Genomic DNA, 16349 nt, shown 5'->3' with positions numbered 1-16349 from the left:
AGGTAGACTGTAGTCCATCTATAGCTGTTCAACCAGGTAGACTGTAGTCCATCTATACTGTAGATGTTCAACCAGGTAGACTGTAGTCCATCTATAGATGTTCAACCAGGTGGACTGTAGTCCATCTATACTGTAGGTGTTCAACCAGGTAGACTGTAGTCCATCTATAGATGTTCAACCAGGAAGACTGTAGTCCATCTATAGATGTTCAACCAGGTGGACTGTAGTCCATCTATAGATGTTCAACCAGGTAGACTGTAGTCCATCTATACTGTAGGTGTTCAACCAGGTAGACTGTAGTCCATCTATACTGTAGGTGTTCAACCAGGTAGACTGTAGTCCATCTATACTGTAGGTGTTCAACCAGGTAGACTGTAGTCCATCTATACTGTAGATGTTCAACCAGGTAGACTGTAGTCCATCTATACTGTAGATGTTCAACCAGGAAGACTGTAGTCCATCTATATAGTAGATGTTCAACCAGGTAGACTGTAGTCCATCTATATAGTAGATGTTCAACCAGGTAGACTGTAGTCCATCTATACTGTAGATGTTCAACCAGGAAGACTGTAGTCCATCTATACTGTAGATGTTCAACCAGGTAGACTGTAGTCCATCTATACTGTATGTTCAACCAGGTAGACTGTAGTCCATCTATACTATAGATGTTCAACCAGGTGGACTGTAGTCCATCTATAGATGTTCAACCAGGTAGACTGTAGTCCATCTATACTGTAGATGTTCAACCAGGAAGACTGTAGTCCATTTATACTATAGATGTTCAACCAGGTAGACTGTAGTCCATCTATAGATGTTCAACCAGGTAGACTGTAGTCCATCTATACTGTAGATGTTCAACCAGGTAGACTGTAGTCCATCTATAGATGTTCAACCAGGAAGACTGTAGTCCATCTATACTGTAGGTGTTCAACCAGGTAGACTGTAGTCCATCTATACTGTAGGTGTTCAACCAGGTAGACTGTAGTCCATCTATAGATGTTCAACCAGGAAGACTGTAGTCCATCTATAGATGTTCAACCAGGTGGACTGTAGTCCATCTATAGCTGTTCAACCAGGTAGACTGTAGTCCATCTATACTGTAGGTGTTCAACCAGGTAGACTGTAGTCCATCTATACTGTAGGTGTTCAACCAGGTAGACTGTAGTCCATCTATACTGTAGGTGTTCAACCAGGTAGACTGTAGTCCATCTATACTGTAGGTGTTCAACCAGGTAGACTGTAGTCCATCTATAGATGTTCAACCAGGTGGACTGTAGTCCATCTATAGCTGTTCAACCAGGTAGACTGTAGTCCATCTATACTGTAGGTGTTCAAGGTGTTCAACCAGGTAGACTGTAGTCCATCTATACTGTAGGTGTTCAACCAGGTAGACTGTAGTCCATCTATACTGTAGGTGTTCAACCAGGTAGACTGTAGTCCATCTATAGATGTTCAACCAGGAAGACTGTAGTCCATCTATAGATGTTCAACCAGGTGGACTGTAGTCCATCTATACTGTATGTTCAACCAGGTAGACTGTAGTCCATCTATACTATAGATGTTCAACCAGGTAGACTGTAGTCCATCTATAGATGTTCAACCAGGAAGACTGTAGTCCATCTATACTGTAGATGTTCAACCAGGAAGACTGTAGTCCATCTATACTGTAGATGCTCAACCAGGTAGACTGTAGTCCATCTATACTGTAGGTGTTCAACCAGGTAGACTGTAGTCCATCTATACTGTAGATGTTCAACCAGGTAGACTGTAGTCCATCTATACTGTAGGTGTTCAACCAGGTAGACTGTAGTCCATCTATACTGTAGATGCTCAACCAGGTAGACTGTAGTCCATCTATACTGTAGATGTTCAACCAGGTAGACTGTAGTCCATCTATATAGTAGATGTTCAACCAGGTAGACTGTAGTCCATCTATACTGTAGATGTTCAACCAGGAAGACTGTAGTCCATCTATACTATAGATGTTCAACCAGGTAGACTGTAGTCCATCTATAGATGTTCAACCAGGAAGACTGTAGTCCATCTATACTGTAGATGTTCAACCAGGTAGACTGTAGTCCATCTATACTGTAGATGTTCAACCAGGTAGACTGTAGTCCATCTATACTGTAGGTGTTCAACCAGGTAGACTGTAGTCCATCTATACTGTAGATGCTCAACCAGGTAGACTGTAGTCCATCTATACTGTAGATGTTCAACCAGGTGGACTGTAGTCCATCTATACTGTAGATGTTCAACCAGGTGGACTGTAGTCCATCTATAGATGTTCAACCAGGTAGACTGTAGTCCATCTATACTGTAGATGTTCAACCAGGTAGACTGTAGTCCATCTATACTGTAGATGTTCAACTAGGTAGACTGTAGCCCATCTATACTGTAGATGTTCAACCAGGAAGACTGTAGTCCATCTATAGATGCTCAACCAGGTGGACTGTAGTCCATCTATACTGTAGGTGTTCAACCAGGTAGACTGTAGTCCATCTATACTGTAGATGTTCAACCAGGTAGACTGTAGCCCATCTATACTGTATATGTTCAACCAGGTAGACTGTAGTCCATCTATATAGTAGGTGTTCAACCAGGTAGACTGTAGTCCATCTATACTGTAGATGTTCAACCAGGAAGACTGTAGTCCATCTATAGATGCTCAACCAGGTGGACTGTAGTCCATCTATACTGTAGGTGTTCAACCAGGTAGACTGTAGTCCATCTATACTGTAGATGTTCATCCATCTGTAGACTTTTCAACAGCATATCCCCCCCCACCTCCTAAGAGCAGAGCCTCAGCCCTCAGATTAATGATGGATGTGGAGCAGTGAGACACACACACACACACACACACACACACACACACACACACACACACACACACACACACACACACACACACACACACACACACACACACACACACACACACACACACACACACAGAGTGAACTGTGGAGGACTCCTCCTATGGTTGTGGTGCAGCTGTGTTTATATGACTGGTAGAGGCCAGAACAGAGAACCCTGTGTTTGTGTGTGTGTGTGTGTGTGTGTGTGTGTGTGTGTGTGTGTGTGTGTGTGTGTGTGTGTGTGTGTGTGTGTGTGTGTGTGTGTGTGTGTGTGTGTGTGTGTGTGTTGTCACACATTAAGTTGGCTGGTGTAGCTCGCTATCTGTTTCACTGTTTATGGCTTCCTACAGTGAGACATAGTCATATACACACACACACACACGTTCAAAAGCTTATTTTTATTGGCCAGTTTGAGATATGGCTTTTTATTTGCGACTCTGTCGAGAAGGCCAGCATCCCAGAGTCGCCTCTTCACTGTTGACGTTGAGACTGGTGTTTTGCGGGTACTTTTTAATGAAGCTGCCAGTTGAGGACTTGTGAGGCGTCTGTTTCTCAAACTAGACACTCTAATGTACTTGTCCTCTTGCTCAGTTGTGCACCGGGGCCTCCCACTCCTCTTTCTATTCTGGTTAGAGCCAGTTTGCGCTGTTCTGTGAAGGGAGTAGTACACAGCGTTGTACGAGATCTTCAGTTTCTTGGCAATTTCTCGCATGGAATAGCTGTCATTTCTCAGAACAAGAATAGACTGACAAGTTTCAGAAGAAAGTTCTTTGTTTCTGGCCATTTTGAGCCTGTAATCGAACCCACAAATGCTGATGCTCCAGATACTCAACTAGTCTAAAGAAGGCCAGTTTTATTGCTTCTTTAATCAAAACAACAGTTTTCAACTGTGTTAACATAATTGCAAAATGGTTTTCTAATGATCAATAAGCCTTTTAAAATTATAAACTTGGATCAGCTAACACAACGTGCCATTGGAACACAGGAGTGATGGTTGCTGATAATGGGCCTCTGTACGGCTATGTAGATATTCCATTAAAAATCAGCCGTTTCCAGCTACAATAGTCATTTACAACATTAACAATGTCTACGCTGTATTTCTGTTCAATTTGACGTTATTTTAATGGACAAAAAAAAATTGCTTTTTTTTCAGAAACAAGGACATTTCTAAGTGACCCCAAACTTTTGAACGGTGGTGTACTACACACTCTACCAGGTAGACTGTAGTCCATCTATACTGTAGGTGTTATTTTAAAGGACATTGACCCTAAACTTTTGAACGGTGGTGTATGTATATATAATGATTATTTTGACACATATTTAACTACACACTCTGCTTCTTGTTTAGATGATTTCTTGTTTTGGTTGTTTTGGTTTTTCTCCTCCTCTATCTTCCTCCATCTTGTCTTTCTGTTTAAACAAACGATCTTGTGGTATTTGTTTCATTAGTCCATTGTTGATATATTCCCCAAAATGTTTTGCTTGTCAGCAATCAAGTTTTCAAGATATGTAACTTTTAAAATGCAGAAATCATCCCCGTATGATCCATTTTGTATTTTTAAAGATATGAAATATGTAGGATATTGGCCTGTTGGGAACTACAACTCCCTACTACATCACGTAGTTTGGCCTTGATCTGATGTATCTCTAGAGAAACATTGAGACTCAGAAACAATTATAATTCAACCGACGTCGGTAAAGAAGTTGTTAAAAAAAAAACGGAAAATAACAGAAATGTCAGTTAATTGCTCAGCGCTAGTAGCAGTTCAGAAGAAATGAGTTGTAATGAGTTGTAACACAGAGGATTGTATCTGACATCAGGTCCTCAGTGTACAGCTAGAAGGGTTTACACCGTCAGAGGAAGTGTAATATGTTCTAGAATGTGTAAAGGAAGTGTTGGTCTAGCTGGTCCACGTGCAGACTGGCCCCGCGATGGGTGTGTGTTCTCTGTAGGACACACACACACACCCATCGCGGGGCCAGTCTGCACGTGGACCAGCTAGACCAACACTTCCTTTACACATTATCTACAGTATCTCCAGATATTATCTCCAGATTATCTCCAGATACTGATGCTACAGTATCTGGAGCATCAGCATTTGTGGGTTCGATTACAGGCTCAAAATGGCCAGAAACAAAGAACTTTCTTCTGAAACTCGTCAGTCTATTCTTGTTCTGAGAAATGACAGCTATTCCATGCGAGAAATTGCCAAGAAACTGAAGATCTCGTACAACGCTGTGTACTACTCCCTTCACAGAACAGCGCAAACTGGCTCTAACCTGAATAGAAAGAGGAGCGGGAGGCCCCGGTGCACAACTGAGCAAGAGGACAAGTACATTAGAGTGTCTAGTTTGAGAAACAGACGCCTCACAAGTCCTCAACTGGCAGCTTCATTAAAAAGTACCCGCAAAACACCAGTCTCAACGTCAACAGTGAAGAGGCGACTCTGGGATGCTGGCCTTCTAGACAGAGTCGCAAATAAAAAGCCATATCTCAAACTGGCCAATAAAAATAAGCTTTTGAACGTGTGTGTGTGTGTGTGTATATGACTATGTCTCACTGTAGGAAGCCATAAACAGTGAAACAGATAGCGAGCTACATCAGCCAACTTAATGTGTGACAACAAACACACACACACACACACACACACACACACACACACACACACACACACACACACACACACACACACACACACACACACACACACACACACACACACACACACACACACACACCAGCCCCCCACCCCCTCCTCTTCCCACTACTCACTGTGTGACGTTGTGGGACAGCAGGAGGCGTAGGGGGTCAGTGCGGACCACGGCCAGGTCTCCCCCTGTGGAGGAGCACTGTCGCCTGGCTTCAGACCAGCTGAACTCCCCTGGAACCAACTGGAAGCACTGGGACGAGTCTGCATGGAACACTGCATCCCTGGGACAATATGGTGTGGCTGGGGGGGGGGGGACAAGAGGAGAGAGATCAATGTTATTTGTTGTAAATACCACAACTGTGCTGTTTCTGTGTGCCGTTTCCTTCCAATGTAAGATAATACCTCGTCATGCCAACAAAACGGGATGAATTGAGAAAGAGGAGAGAGAAAGAGGAAGAAGGAAGGACAGAGATGGTGAAAGAACGAGAGTGACAGAAAAAGAGAGAGAGGGAGAAGGTAAATTTTATCTTTTAACATTCTATTTTTTGTTTACTTTCGCTCTGTTGTAGAAAATGTTGACTTTTTCTAACAGACACAAAGTATAATTTTAATTTGGGCTTAATTTGGGAGAGAGAGAGAGAGAGATAGAAAGTGAAGAGCTAGAGAGAGAAGAGAAAGATAGAGAGAAGAGAGATATAGAGAGGAGAGAGAGAGAGAGAGAGATGGATAGATAGAAGAGAGAGAGAGAGATGGATAGATAGAAGAGAGAGAGAGAGAGATGGATAGATAGAAGAGAGATATGGATAGATAGAAGAGAGAGAGAGAGATGGATAGATAGAAGAGAGAGATGGATAGATAGAAGAGAGAGAGAGAGAGATAGAGAAGAGAAAGTTCTAATATGTGACAGCCAGACAGCCAGACTAAAGCATTACTTTAAGACTACTTGCCATTGTATTCCAGACTAAAATAACGCGTCTCTGTTTTTCATCCCCACCCTGTCCTCTAATGCCAGATGCTCTCTCTCTACCTCCCTCTTCCTCTTCTCTCTCCTTTACTATATTCTCTGGTTTGTAGTGCGGCCAGCCTCTCTCTCTACCTCCGTCTTCCTCTTCTCTCTCCTTTACTATATTCTCTGGTTTGTAGTGCGGCCAGCCTCTCTCTCTACCTCCCTCTTCCTCTTCTCTCTCCTTTACTATATTCTCTGGTTTGTAGTGCGGCCAGCCCCTCTCTCTACCTCCGTCTTCCTCTTCTCTCTCCTTTACTATATTCTCTGGTTTGTAGTGCGGCCAGCCTCTCTCTCTACCTCCGTCTTCCTCTTCTCTCTCCTTTACTATATTCTCTGGTTTGTAGTGCGGCCAGCCTCTCTCTCTACCTCCCTCTTCCTCTTCTCTCTCCTTTACTTTATTCTCTTGTTTGTAGTGCGGCCAGCCTCTCTCTCTACCCTCGTCTTCCTCTTCTCTCTCCTTTACTTTATTCTCTGGTTTGTAGTGCGGCCAGCCCCTCTCTCTACCCTCGTCTTCCTCTTCTCTCTAATTTACTTTATTCTCTGGTTTGTAGTGCGGCCAGCCCCTCTCTCTACCCTCGTCTTCCTCTTCTCTCTAATTTACTTTATTCTCTGGTTTGTAGTGCGGCCAGCCTCTCTCTCTCAGAGCCATTGATGGACACACCAGAGTTGAAGAGAAACAGAGGAGAGAACAGAATATGAAAGAGAGAAAACTTCACAGGCACTCACAGAGGGAGGACGAGACAGTGTGTGTGTGTGTGTGTGTGTGTGTGTGTGTGTGTGTGTGTGTGTGTGTGTGTGTGTGTGTGTGTGTGTGTGTGTGTGTGTGTGTGTGTGTGTGTGTGTTCTGACCTCTGGCGGCCTCCTGTCCGTCCTTAGTGATCCTCCAGTCCACCGCCACGCCCTCGCCCCCCCAGCTGACCAGTCTTACCGCCAGGCTCTGATTGGCTACGGTCAGCGGTGGGCAGTGCAGCTCCAACCGAGGGGGCAGAGTCACTCTCACCTCCATGCGTGCACACACCTGGACACCCACGTGCATGCACACACACATATTCTGGTAAATTCACACACATCCAAGCATGGGTTTTGTGTATTGTGTGTACTGTAACTTACAGTGTACAAGACTAAAAAGGGTTTCAGCTCTTTAACATCCAAGGTAAGAATGATAGAATTACCTCTAGAATGATAGAAATACCTCTAGAATGATAGAATTACTTCTAGAATGATAGAATGATAAAATTACCTCTAGAATGATAGAATTACCTCTAGAATGATAGAATGACAGAATTACCTCTAGAATGATAGAATTACCTCTAGAATGATAGAATTACCTCTAGAATGATAGAATTACTTCTAGAATGATAGAATGATAGAATTACCTCTAGAATGATAGAATGACAGAATTACCTCTAGAATGATAATTACCTCTAGAATGATAGAATGATAGAATTACCTCTAGAATGATAGAATTACCTCTAGAATGATAGAATGATAGAATTACCTCTAGAATGATAGAACGATAGAATTACCTCTAGAATGATAGAATTACCTCTAGAATGATAGAATGATAGAATTACCTCTAGAATGATAGAATTACTTCTAGAATGATAGAATGATAGAATTACCTCTAGAATGATAGAATGATAGAATTACCTCTAGAATGATAGAATTACCTCTAGAATGATAGAATGATAGAATTACCTCTAGAATGATAGAACGATAGAATTACCTCTAGAATGATAGAATTACCTCTAGAATGATAGAATGATAGAATGACCTCTAGAATGATAGAATGATAGAATTACCTCTAGAATGATAGAACGATAGAATTACCTCTAGAATGATAGAATGATAAAATTACCTCTAGAATGATAGAATGATAGAATTACCTCTAGAATGATAGAACGATAGAATTACCTTTAGAATGATAGAATGATAGAATTACCTCTAGAATGATAGAACGATAGAATTACCTCTAGAATGATAGAATGATAGAATTACCTCTAGAATGATAGAACAATAGAATTACCTCTAGAATGATAGAATTACCTCGGGAATGATAGAATGATAGAATTACCTCTAGAATGATAGAACGATAGAATTACCTCTAGAATGATAGAATGATAGAATTACCTCTAGAATGATAGAATTACCTCTAGAATGATAGAACGATAGAATTACCTCCAGAATGATAGAATGATAGAAGTACTTCTAGAATGATAGAACGATAGAATTACCTCTAGAATGATAGAATTACCTCTAGAATGATAGAATGACAGAATTACCTCTAGAATGATAGAATTACCTCTAGAACGATAAAAACGATAGAATTACCTCTAGAACAATAGAAATGATATAATTACCTCTAGAACGATAGAATTACCTCTAGAATGATAGAATTACCTCTAGAATGATAGAACAATAGAATTACATCTAGAATGAAAGAATTATCTCTAGAATGATAGAATTACCTCTAGAATGATAGAATTACCTCTAGAATGATAGAATTACCTCTAGAACGATAGAATTACCTCTAGAATGATAGAACTAAATGATTACCTCTAGAATGATAGAATTACCTCTAGAATGATAGAATGATAGCATTACCTCTAGAATGATAGAACTAAATGATTACCTCTAGAATGATAGAATTACCTCTAGAATGATAGAATTACCTCTAGAATGATAGAATGACCTATAGAACGATAGAATTACCTCTAGAATGATAGAACTAAATAATTACCTCTAGAATGATAGATCTAAATGATTACCTCTAGAATGATAGAATTACTTCTAGAATGATAGAATGATAGAATTACCTCTAGAATGATAGAATTACCTCTAGAATGATAGAATGACAGAATTACCTCTAGAATGATAGAATTACCTCTAGAATGATAGAATTACCTCTAGAATGATAGAATTACTTCTAGAATGATAGAATGATAGAATTACCTCTAGAATGATAGAATGACAGAATTACCTCTAGAATGATAGAATTACCTCTAGAATGATAGAATTACCTCTAGAATGATAGAATGATAGAATTACCTCTAGAATGATAGAACGATAGAATTACCTCTAGAATGATAGAATTACCTCTAGAATGATAGAATGATAGAATTACCTCTAGAATGATAGAATGATAGAATTACCTCTAGAATGATAGAACGATAGAATTACCTCTAGAATGATAGAACGATAGAATTACCTTTAGAATGATAGAATGATAGAATTACCTCTAGAATGATAGAATGATAGAATTACCTCTAGAATGATAGAACGATAGAATTACCTTTAGAATGATAGAATGATAGAATTACCTCTAGAATGATAGAATGATAAAATTACCTCTAGAATGATAGAATTACCTCTAGAATGATAGAACGATAGAATTACCTTTAGAATGATAGAATGATAGAATTACCTCTAGAATGATAGAACGATAGAATTACCTCTAGAATGATAGAATGATAGAATTACCTCTAGAATGATAGAACAATAGAATTAGCTCTAGAATGATAGAATGATAGAATTACCTCTAGAATGATAGAATTACCTCTAGAATGATAGAACGATAGAATTACCTCCAGAATGATAGAATGATAGAATTACATCTAGAATTAAAGAATTATCTCTAGAATGATAGAATTACCTCTAGAATGATAGAATTACCTCTAGAATGATAGAATTACCTCTAGAACGATAGAATTACCTCTAGAATGATAGAACTAAATGATTACCTCTAGAATGATAGAATTACCTCTAGAATGATAGAATGATAGCATTACCTCTAGAATGATAGAACTAAATGATTACCTCTAGAATGATAGAATTACCTCTAGAATGATAGAATTACCTCTAGAATGATAGAATGACCTATAGAACGATAGAATTACCTCTAGAATGATAGAACTAAATAATTACCTCTAGAATGATAGATCTAAATGATTACCTCTAGAATGATAGAATTACCTCTAGAATGATAGAACGATAGAATTACCTCTAGAATGATAGAACTAAATGATTACCTCTAGAATGATAGAATTACTTCTAGAATGATAGAATGATAGAATTACCTCTAGAATGATAGAATTACCTCTAGAATGATAGAATGACAGAATTACCTCTAGAATGATAGAATTACCTCTAGAATGATAGAATTACCTCTAGAATGATAGAATTACTTCTAGAATGATAGAATGATAGAATTACCTCTAGAATGATAGAATGACAGAATTACCTCTAGAATGATAGAATTACCTCTAGAATGATAGAATTACCTCTAGAATGATAGAATGATAGAATTACCTCTAGAATGATAGAACGATAGAATTACCTCTAGAATGATAGAATTACCTCTAGAATGATAGAATTACCTCTAGAATGATAGAACGATAGAATTACCTCTAGAATGATAGAATGATAAAATTACCTCTAGAATGATAGAATGATAGAATTACCTCTAGAATGATAGAACGATAGAATTACCTTTAGAATGATAGAATGATAGAATTACCTCTAGAATGATAAAATTACCTCTAGAATGATAGAATTACCTCTAGAATGATAGAACGATAGAATTACCTTTAGAATGATAGAATGATAGAATTACCTCTAGAATGATAGAACGATAGAATTACCTCTAGAATGATAGAATGATAGAATTACCTCTAGAATGATAGAACAATAGAATTAGCTCTAGAATGATAGAATTACCTCGGGAATGATAGAATGATAGAATTACCTCTAGAATGATAGAACGATAGAATTACCTCTAGAATGATAGAATGATAGAATTACCTCTAGAATGATAGAATTACCTCTAGAATGATAGAACGATAGAATTACCTCCAGAATGATAGAAGTACTTCTAGAATGAGAAAAACGATAGAATTACCTCTAGAACAATAGAAATGATATAATTACCTCTAGAACGATAGAATTACCTCTAGAATGATAGAATTACCTCTAGAATGATAGAACAATAGAATTACATCTAGAATGAAAGAATTATCTCTAGAATGATAGAACAATAGAATTAGCTCTAGAATGATAGAATTACCTCGGGAATGATAGAATGATAGAATTACCTCTAGAATGATAGAACGATAGAATTACCTCTAGAATGATAGAACGATAGAATTACCTCTAGAATGATAGAATTACCTCTAGAATGATAGAATGACAGAATTACCTCTAGAATGATAGAATTACCTCTAGAACGATAAAAACGATAGAATTACCTCTAGAACAATAGAAATGATATAATTACCTCTAGAACGATAGAATTACCTCTAGAATGATAGAATTACCTCTAGAATGATAGAACAATAGAATTACATCTAGAATGAAAGAATTATCTCTAGAATGATAGAATTACCTCTAGAATGATAGAATTACCTCTAGAATGATAGAATTACCTCTAGAACGATAGAATTACCTCTAGAATGATAGAACTAAATGATTACCTCTAGAATGATAGAATTACCTCTAGAATGATAGAATGATAGCATTACCTCTAGAATGATAGAACTAAATGATTACCTCTAGAATGATAGAATTACCTCTAGAATGATAGAATGACCTCTAGAATGATAGAATGACCTCTAGAACGATAGAATTACCTCTAGAATGATAGAACTAAATAATTACCTCTAGAATGATAGATCTAAATGATTACCTCTAGAATGATAGAATTACCTCTAGAATGATAGAACGATAGAATTACCTCTAGAATGATAGAACTAAATGATTACCTCTAGAATGATAGAATTACCTCTAGAATGATAGAACTAAATGATTACCTCTAGAATGATAGAATTACCTCTAGAATGATAGAACTAAATGATTACCTCCTTGGGTCCGGCCCAGGCGGTGACACTGACAGGGTAGCGCCCAGGGACAGCGTATTTATGACGCGTTGTCATGTCGACCGTTTCCGTAGCGTTGACCCGGGGTGAAAGGTCACCGAAGTCCCAGGAGAGAGTGACAGGGGTCACCGAAGAGAGGATGGACAGATGAGCGGAGGAGTGGACGCTGACGGGAGGGAAAGGAGGGAGAGACGCAGCGAAGTCCACCACAAAGACGTCATGGGCCAACGTCCAACCACATTCCTTTAACCAATCAGAACAAAGTTGGAGTTAGTCCAACCACACTACTTTAACCAATCAGAACACAGCTACAGTTGGTATCACAGTACTTTGTAAATCACAATACTGAGCTCCTACATCTGTCCTGTACGCTACTATGTACACTGCTTCCAGAAAGAATTCATACCCCTCGACTTATTACACATGTTGTTGTGTTACAGCCTTTAAAATGGCTACACACAATACCCCATAATGACAACGTGAACACATGCTTTTACATCATTCTGCAAGTTTATTTTAAATGAAATACTCTAATATATCATTTACATAAGTATTCACACCCCTGAGTCAAAACTTTGTAGAAACACCTTTGGCAGCGATTACAGCTGTGAGTCTTCCTGGGAAAGTCTCTAAGAGCTTTGCACATCTGGATTGTACAATATTTGTTCTGTCAAGTTGGTTGTTGATCATTGCTAGACAGACATTTTCAAGTCTTGCCATAGATTTTCAAGCCGATTGATGACAAAATCTGTAACTAAGCCACTCAGAAACATTCAATGTCGTCTTGGTAACCAACTCCAGTGTATATTTGGCCTTGTGTTTTAGATTATTGTCCTGCTAAAAGGTGAATTAATCTCCCAGTGTCTGGTGTAAAGCAGACTGAACCAGGTTTTCCTCTAGGATTTTGCTTAGCTCTATTCCATTTATTTTTATCCTAAAAAAACTCCCTAGTCCTTGCCGGTGACAAGCATAGCCATAACATGATGCAGCCAGCCAAAAAAGTCAAACTTAAAAAAGTTTTATATACAGTATATGAAGAGTGGTACTCAGTGATATGTTGCGTTGGATTTCCCCCAAACATAACGCTTTGTATTCCGGACAAAGTTTATTTCTTTGCCACGTTTTTTGCAATTTTACTTTAGTGCCGTATTGCAAACAGGATGCATGTTTTAGATTTTTTTTTAAATGTAACAGACCTTTTCACTGTCATTTAGGTTAGTATTGTGGAGTAACTATGTTGGAGTAACAATGTTGTTGATCCGTCCTCAGTTTTCTCCTATCACAGCTAGTAAACTCTGTAACTGTTCTAAAGTCACCATTGGCCTCACTGTGAAATCCCTGAGCGGTTTCCTTCCTCTCCGGCAACTGAGTTAGGAAGGACGCCTGTATCTTTATAGTGACTGGGCGTATAGATACACCATCCAAAGTGTAACTAATAACTTTACCATACTCAAAAGGTACATTCAATGTATTTTTATTTATTTATATACACATCTACCAATAGGCGGCCTTCTTTGTAAGGCATTGGAAAACCTCCCTGGTCTTTGTGGTTGAATCTGTTTTGAAATTCACTGCTTGACTGAGGGACCTTACAGATAATTGTATCTGTGGGGTACAGCGATGAGGTAGTCATTCAAAAATCTTGTTAAAGACTATTATTGCACACAGAGTGAGTTCATGCAACTTATTATGAGACTTGTTAAGCATATTTTTATTACTGAACGTATTAAGGCTTGTCATAGCAAAGTGGTTGAATAGTTATTGACTCAAGACATTTCAGCTTTGCATTTTAATTAATTAGTAAAAATGTCTAAAAACACAATTCCACTTTGACATTATGGGGTATTGTGGGTAGGCCAGTGACAAATCGCAGTGTAATCCATTTTAAATTCAGGCTGTAACATGTGGAAAAAGTCAAGGGGTGTGAATACTTTCTGAAGACACTGTACATGTACTAATGTAAATAGTTTTCAATAATAAAGTAATCAGGAAGTTATAACAAAAACAAGAAAGTAATCAGGACGTTATAACAAAAACAAGGAAGTAATCAGGAAGTTATAACAAAAACAAGGAAGTAATCAGGAAGTCATAACAAAAACAAGGAAGTAATCAGGAAGTTATAACAAAAACAAGGAAGTAATCAGGAAGTTATAACAAAAACAAGGAAGTAATCAGGAAGTTACAACGAAGAAAAAGTGATGAGGAAGTGGTTAGCCAGTCTCCGTCCACCTTCATGACGTGAGGCTTGGTGCAGGCAGCAGAGCACTGAGCTTCACTGATGCGGTTGGGTTCATAATTGGTGCTGCAGAGACACTCCCTCCGGGCCCCCAGGCCCCCGTAGCGCTGGGAGGCCCCGTAACACACAGAGTTACACTCCTCCCGGGAGAAGTTACCCGGCGTGGACGAAGAGAAGATGACCAGCTCACTGCCTCCTCCGCTGTGGTCACTGTCCTCCAGACAGGCTGCATAGTTCAGACCTGGTTAATCAAGACATTCAGCAATCAACCAATCAATCAAGCAATGTGTGTGTGTGTGTGTGTGTGTGTGTGTGTGTGTGTGTGTGTGTGTGTGTGTGTGTGTGTGTGTGTGTGTGTGTGTGTGTGTGTGTGTGTGTGTGTGTGTGTGTGTGTGTGTGTGTGTGTGTGTGTGTTTGTGTTTCTCTGTGTGTATTACCGCAGGTGAGCAGTGACACGTTGAGTAGTGGTTGGTGTCTCAGGTCGGGCGGTTGGACACAGAGCATGTTCTCTGGGTGACGCACCCGCACTCCCCTCTCCTGAAGCCAGCTCACCAGCCGGAATAACTTACAGTCACACACAAACGGGTTGCTGCTTAAGTCACTGTGGAGGAGGGAGGAAAAAGGGAGGAGAGGGATGGGAGGAGAGAAGAGAGGGAGGAGAGGGGGAGGGAAAGAGGGAAAGAGAGAGGAAGGGAGGAGAAAGGGAGGAGAGGGATGGGAGGAGAGAAAAGAGGGAGGAGAGGGGGAGGGAGGGAAAGAGATAGGGAGGAAGGAGAAAGGGAGGAGAGGGATGGGAGGAGAGAAGAGAGGGAGGAGAGAAGAGAGGGAGGAGAGGGAGGGAAAGAGAGAGGAAGGCAGGAGAAAGGGAGGAGAGGGATGGGAGGAAAGAGGAGAGAGGTGGATGGAGGGGAGAGAGAGTTGGACAGGGTTGGGTACAGACAGTTAAGAGAGAGGAAGAAGAGGGAGTGAGAGACAAGGGAGAGAAGAGAGGGAGGAGAGAAGAGAGGGAGAAGAGGGGTATAATTAACAGTAGTGTTCTTTGCGTGGGTGTGAGAGTGAGTTCATAGTGGAAATCTAAACATCAGAGAAATAACAGAGAGATCATACCAACACATTCTCTCTGTCTATTTTAGTCTCTGTTTCAGTTGGAGATGTAAACAGAGAAATAACAGAGAGATCATACCAACACATTCTCTCTGTCTATTTTAGTCTCTGTTTCAGTTGGAGATGTAAACAGAGAAATAACAGAGAGATCATACCAACACATTCTCTCTGTCTATTTTAGTCTCTGTTTCAGTTGGCTTTATGGGTGGGTACAGTCTATTTACATGGAAGCGATACAGCCCGAGGGGGTGTGGTATATGGCCAATATACAGCGACGAAGTGCTGTTCTCACAGTCTGATATACCACATAGAGACAGACAATACACCATATAACAGTCTGATATACCACGGATGTCAGCCAGTCAGCATTCAGGGCTCCAACCAGCCAGTTTATAATGAAGTACATACCACATAGAGACAGACAATACACCATATAACAGTCTGATATACCACGGATGTCAGCCAGTCAGCATTCAGGGCTCCAACCAGACAGTTTATAATGAAGTACATACCACATAGAGACAGCCAATACACCATATAACAGTCTGACATCAGGACCGAGATGAAAATGTTTAATAATCACGCACTTACCTAACCAGAAAGAGAGAAAGAGAAAAAGAGAGA

General features: G+C 39.6%; 1 protein-coding gene across 1 annotated transcript in view; it reads right to left on the bottom strand.

Moving 5' to 3' along the window:
* Positions 1-14286: 14286 nt before the first annotated feature.
* LOC120018250 (polycystin-1-like) overlaps positions 14287-16349 on the bottom strand; it is a 35631-nt gene continuing 33568 nt past the window's right edge. Inside the window, exons 5-6 of the mRNA XM_038961350.1 lie at positions 15059-15222; positions 14287-14862 (exon numbers count right to left, since the gene is read on the bottom strand). Of these exons, the coding sequence (XP_038817278.1) occupies positions 14534-14862; positions 15059-15222 (493 nt within the window). The 3' untranslated portion in view covers positions 14287-14533. The remainder of the gene's footprint in view (positions 14863-15058; positions 15223-16349) is intronic.

Source organism: Salvelinus namaycush, chromosome 2, assembly GCF_016432855.1.
Source record: "Salvelinus namaycush isolate Seneca chromosome 2, SaNama_1.0, whole genome shotgun sequence".
Classification (NCBI taxonomy): domain Eukaryota; kingdom Metazoa; phylum Chordata; class Actinopteri; order Salmoniformes; family Salmonidae; genus Salvelinus; species Salvelinus namaycush.
This window is presented reverse-complemented; position numbering and strand designations above follow the sequence as displayed.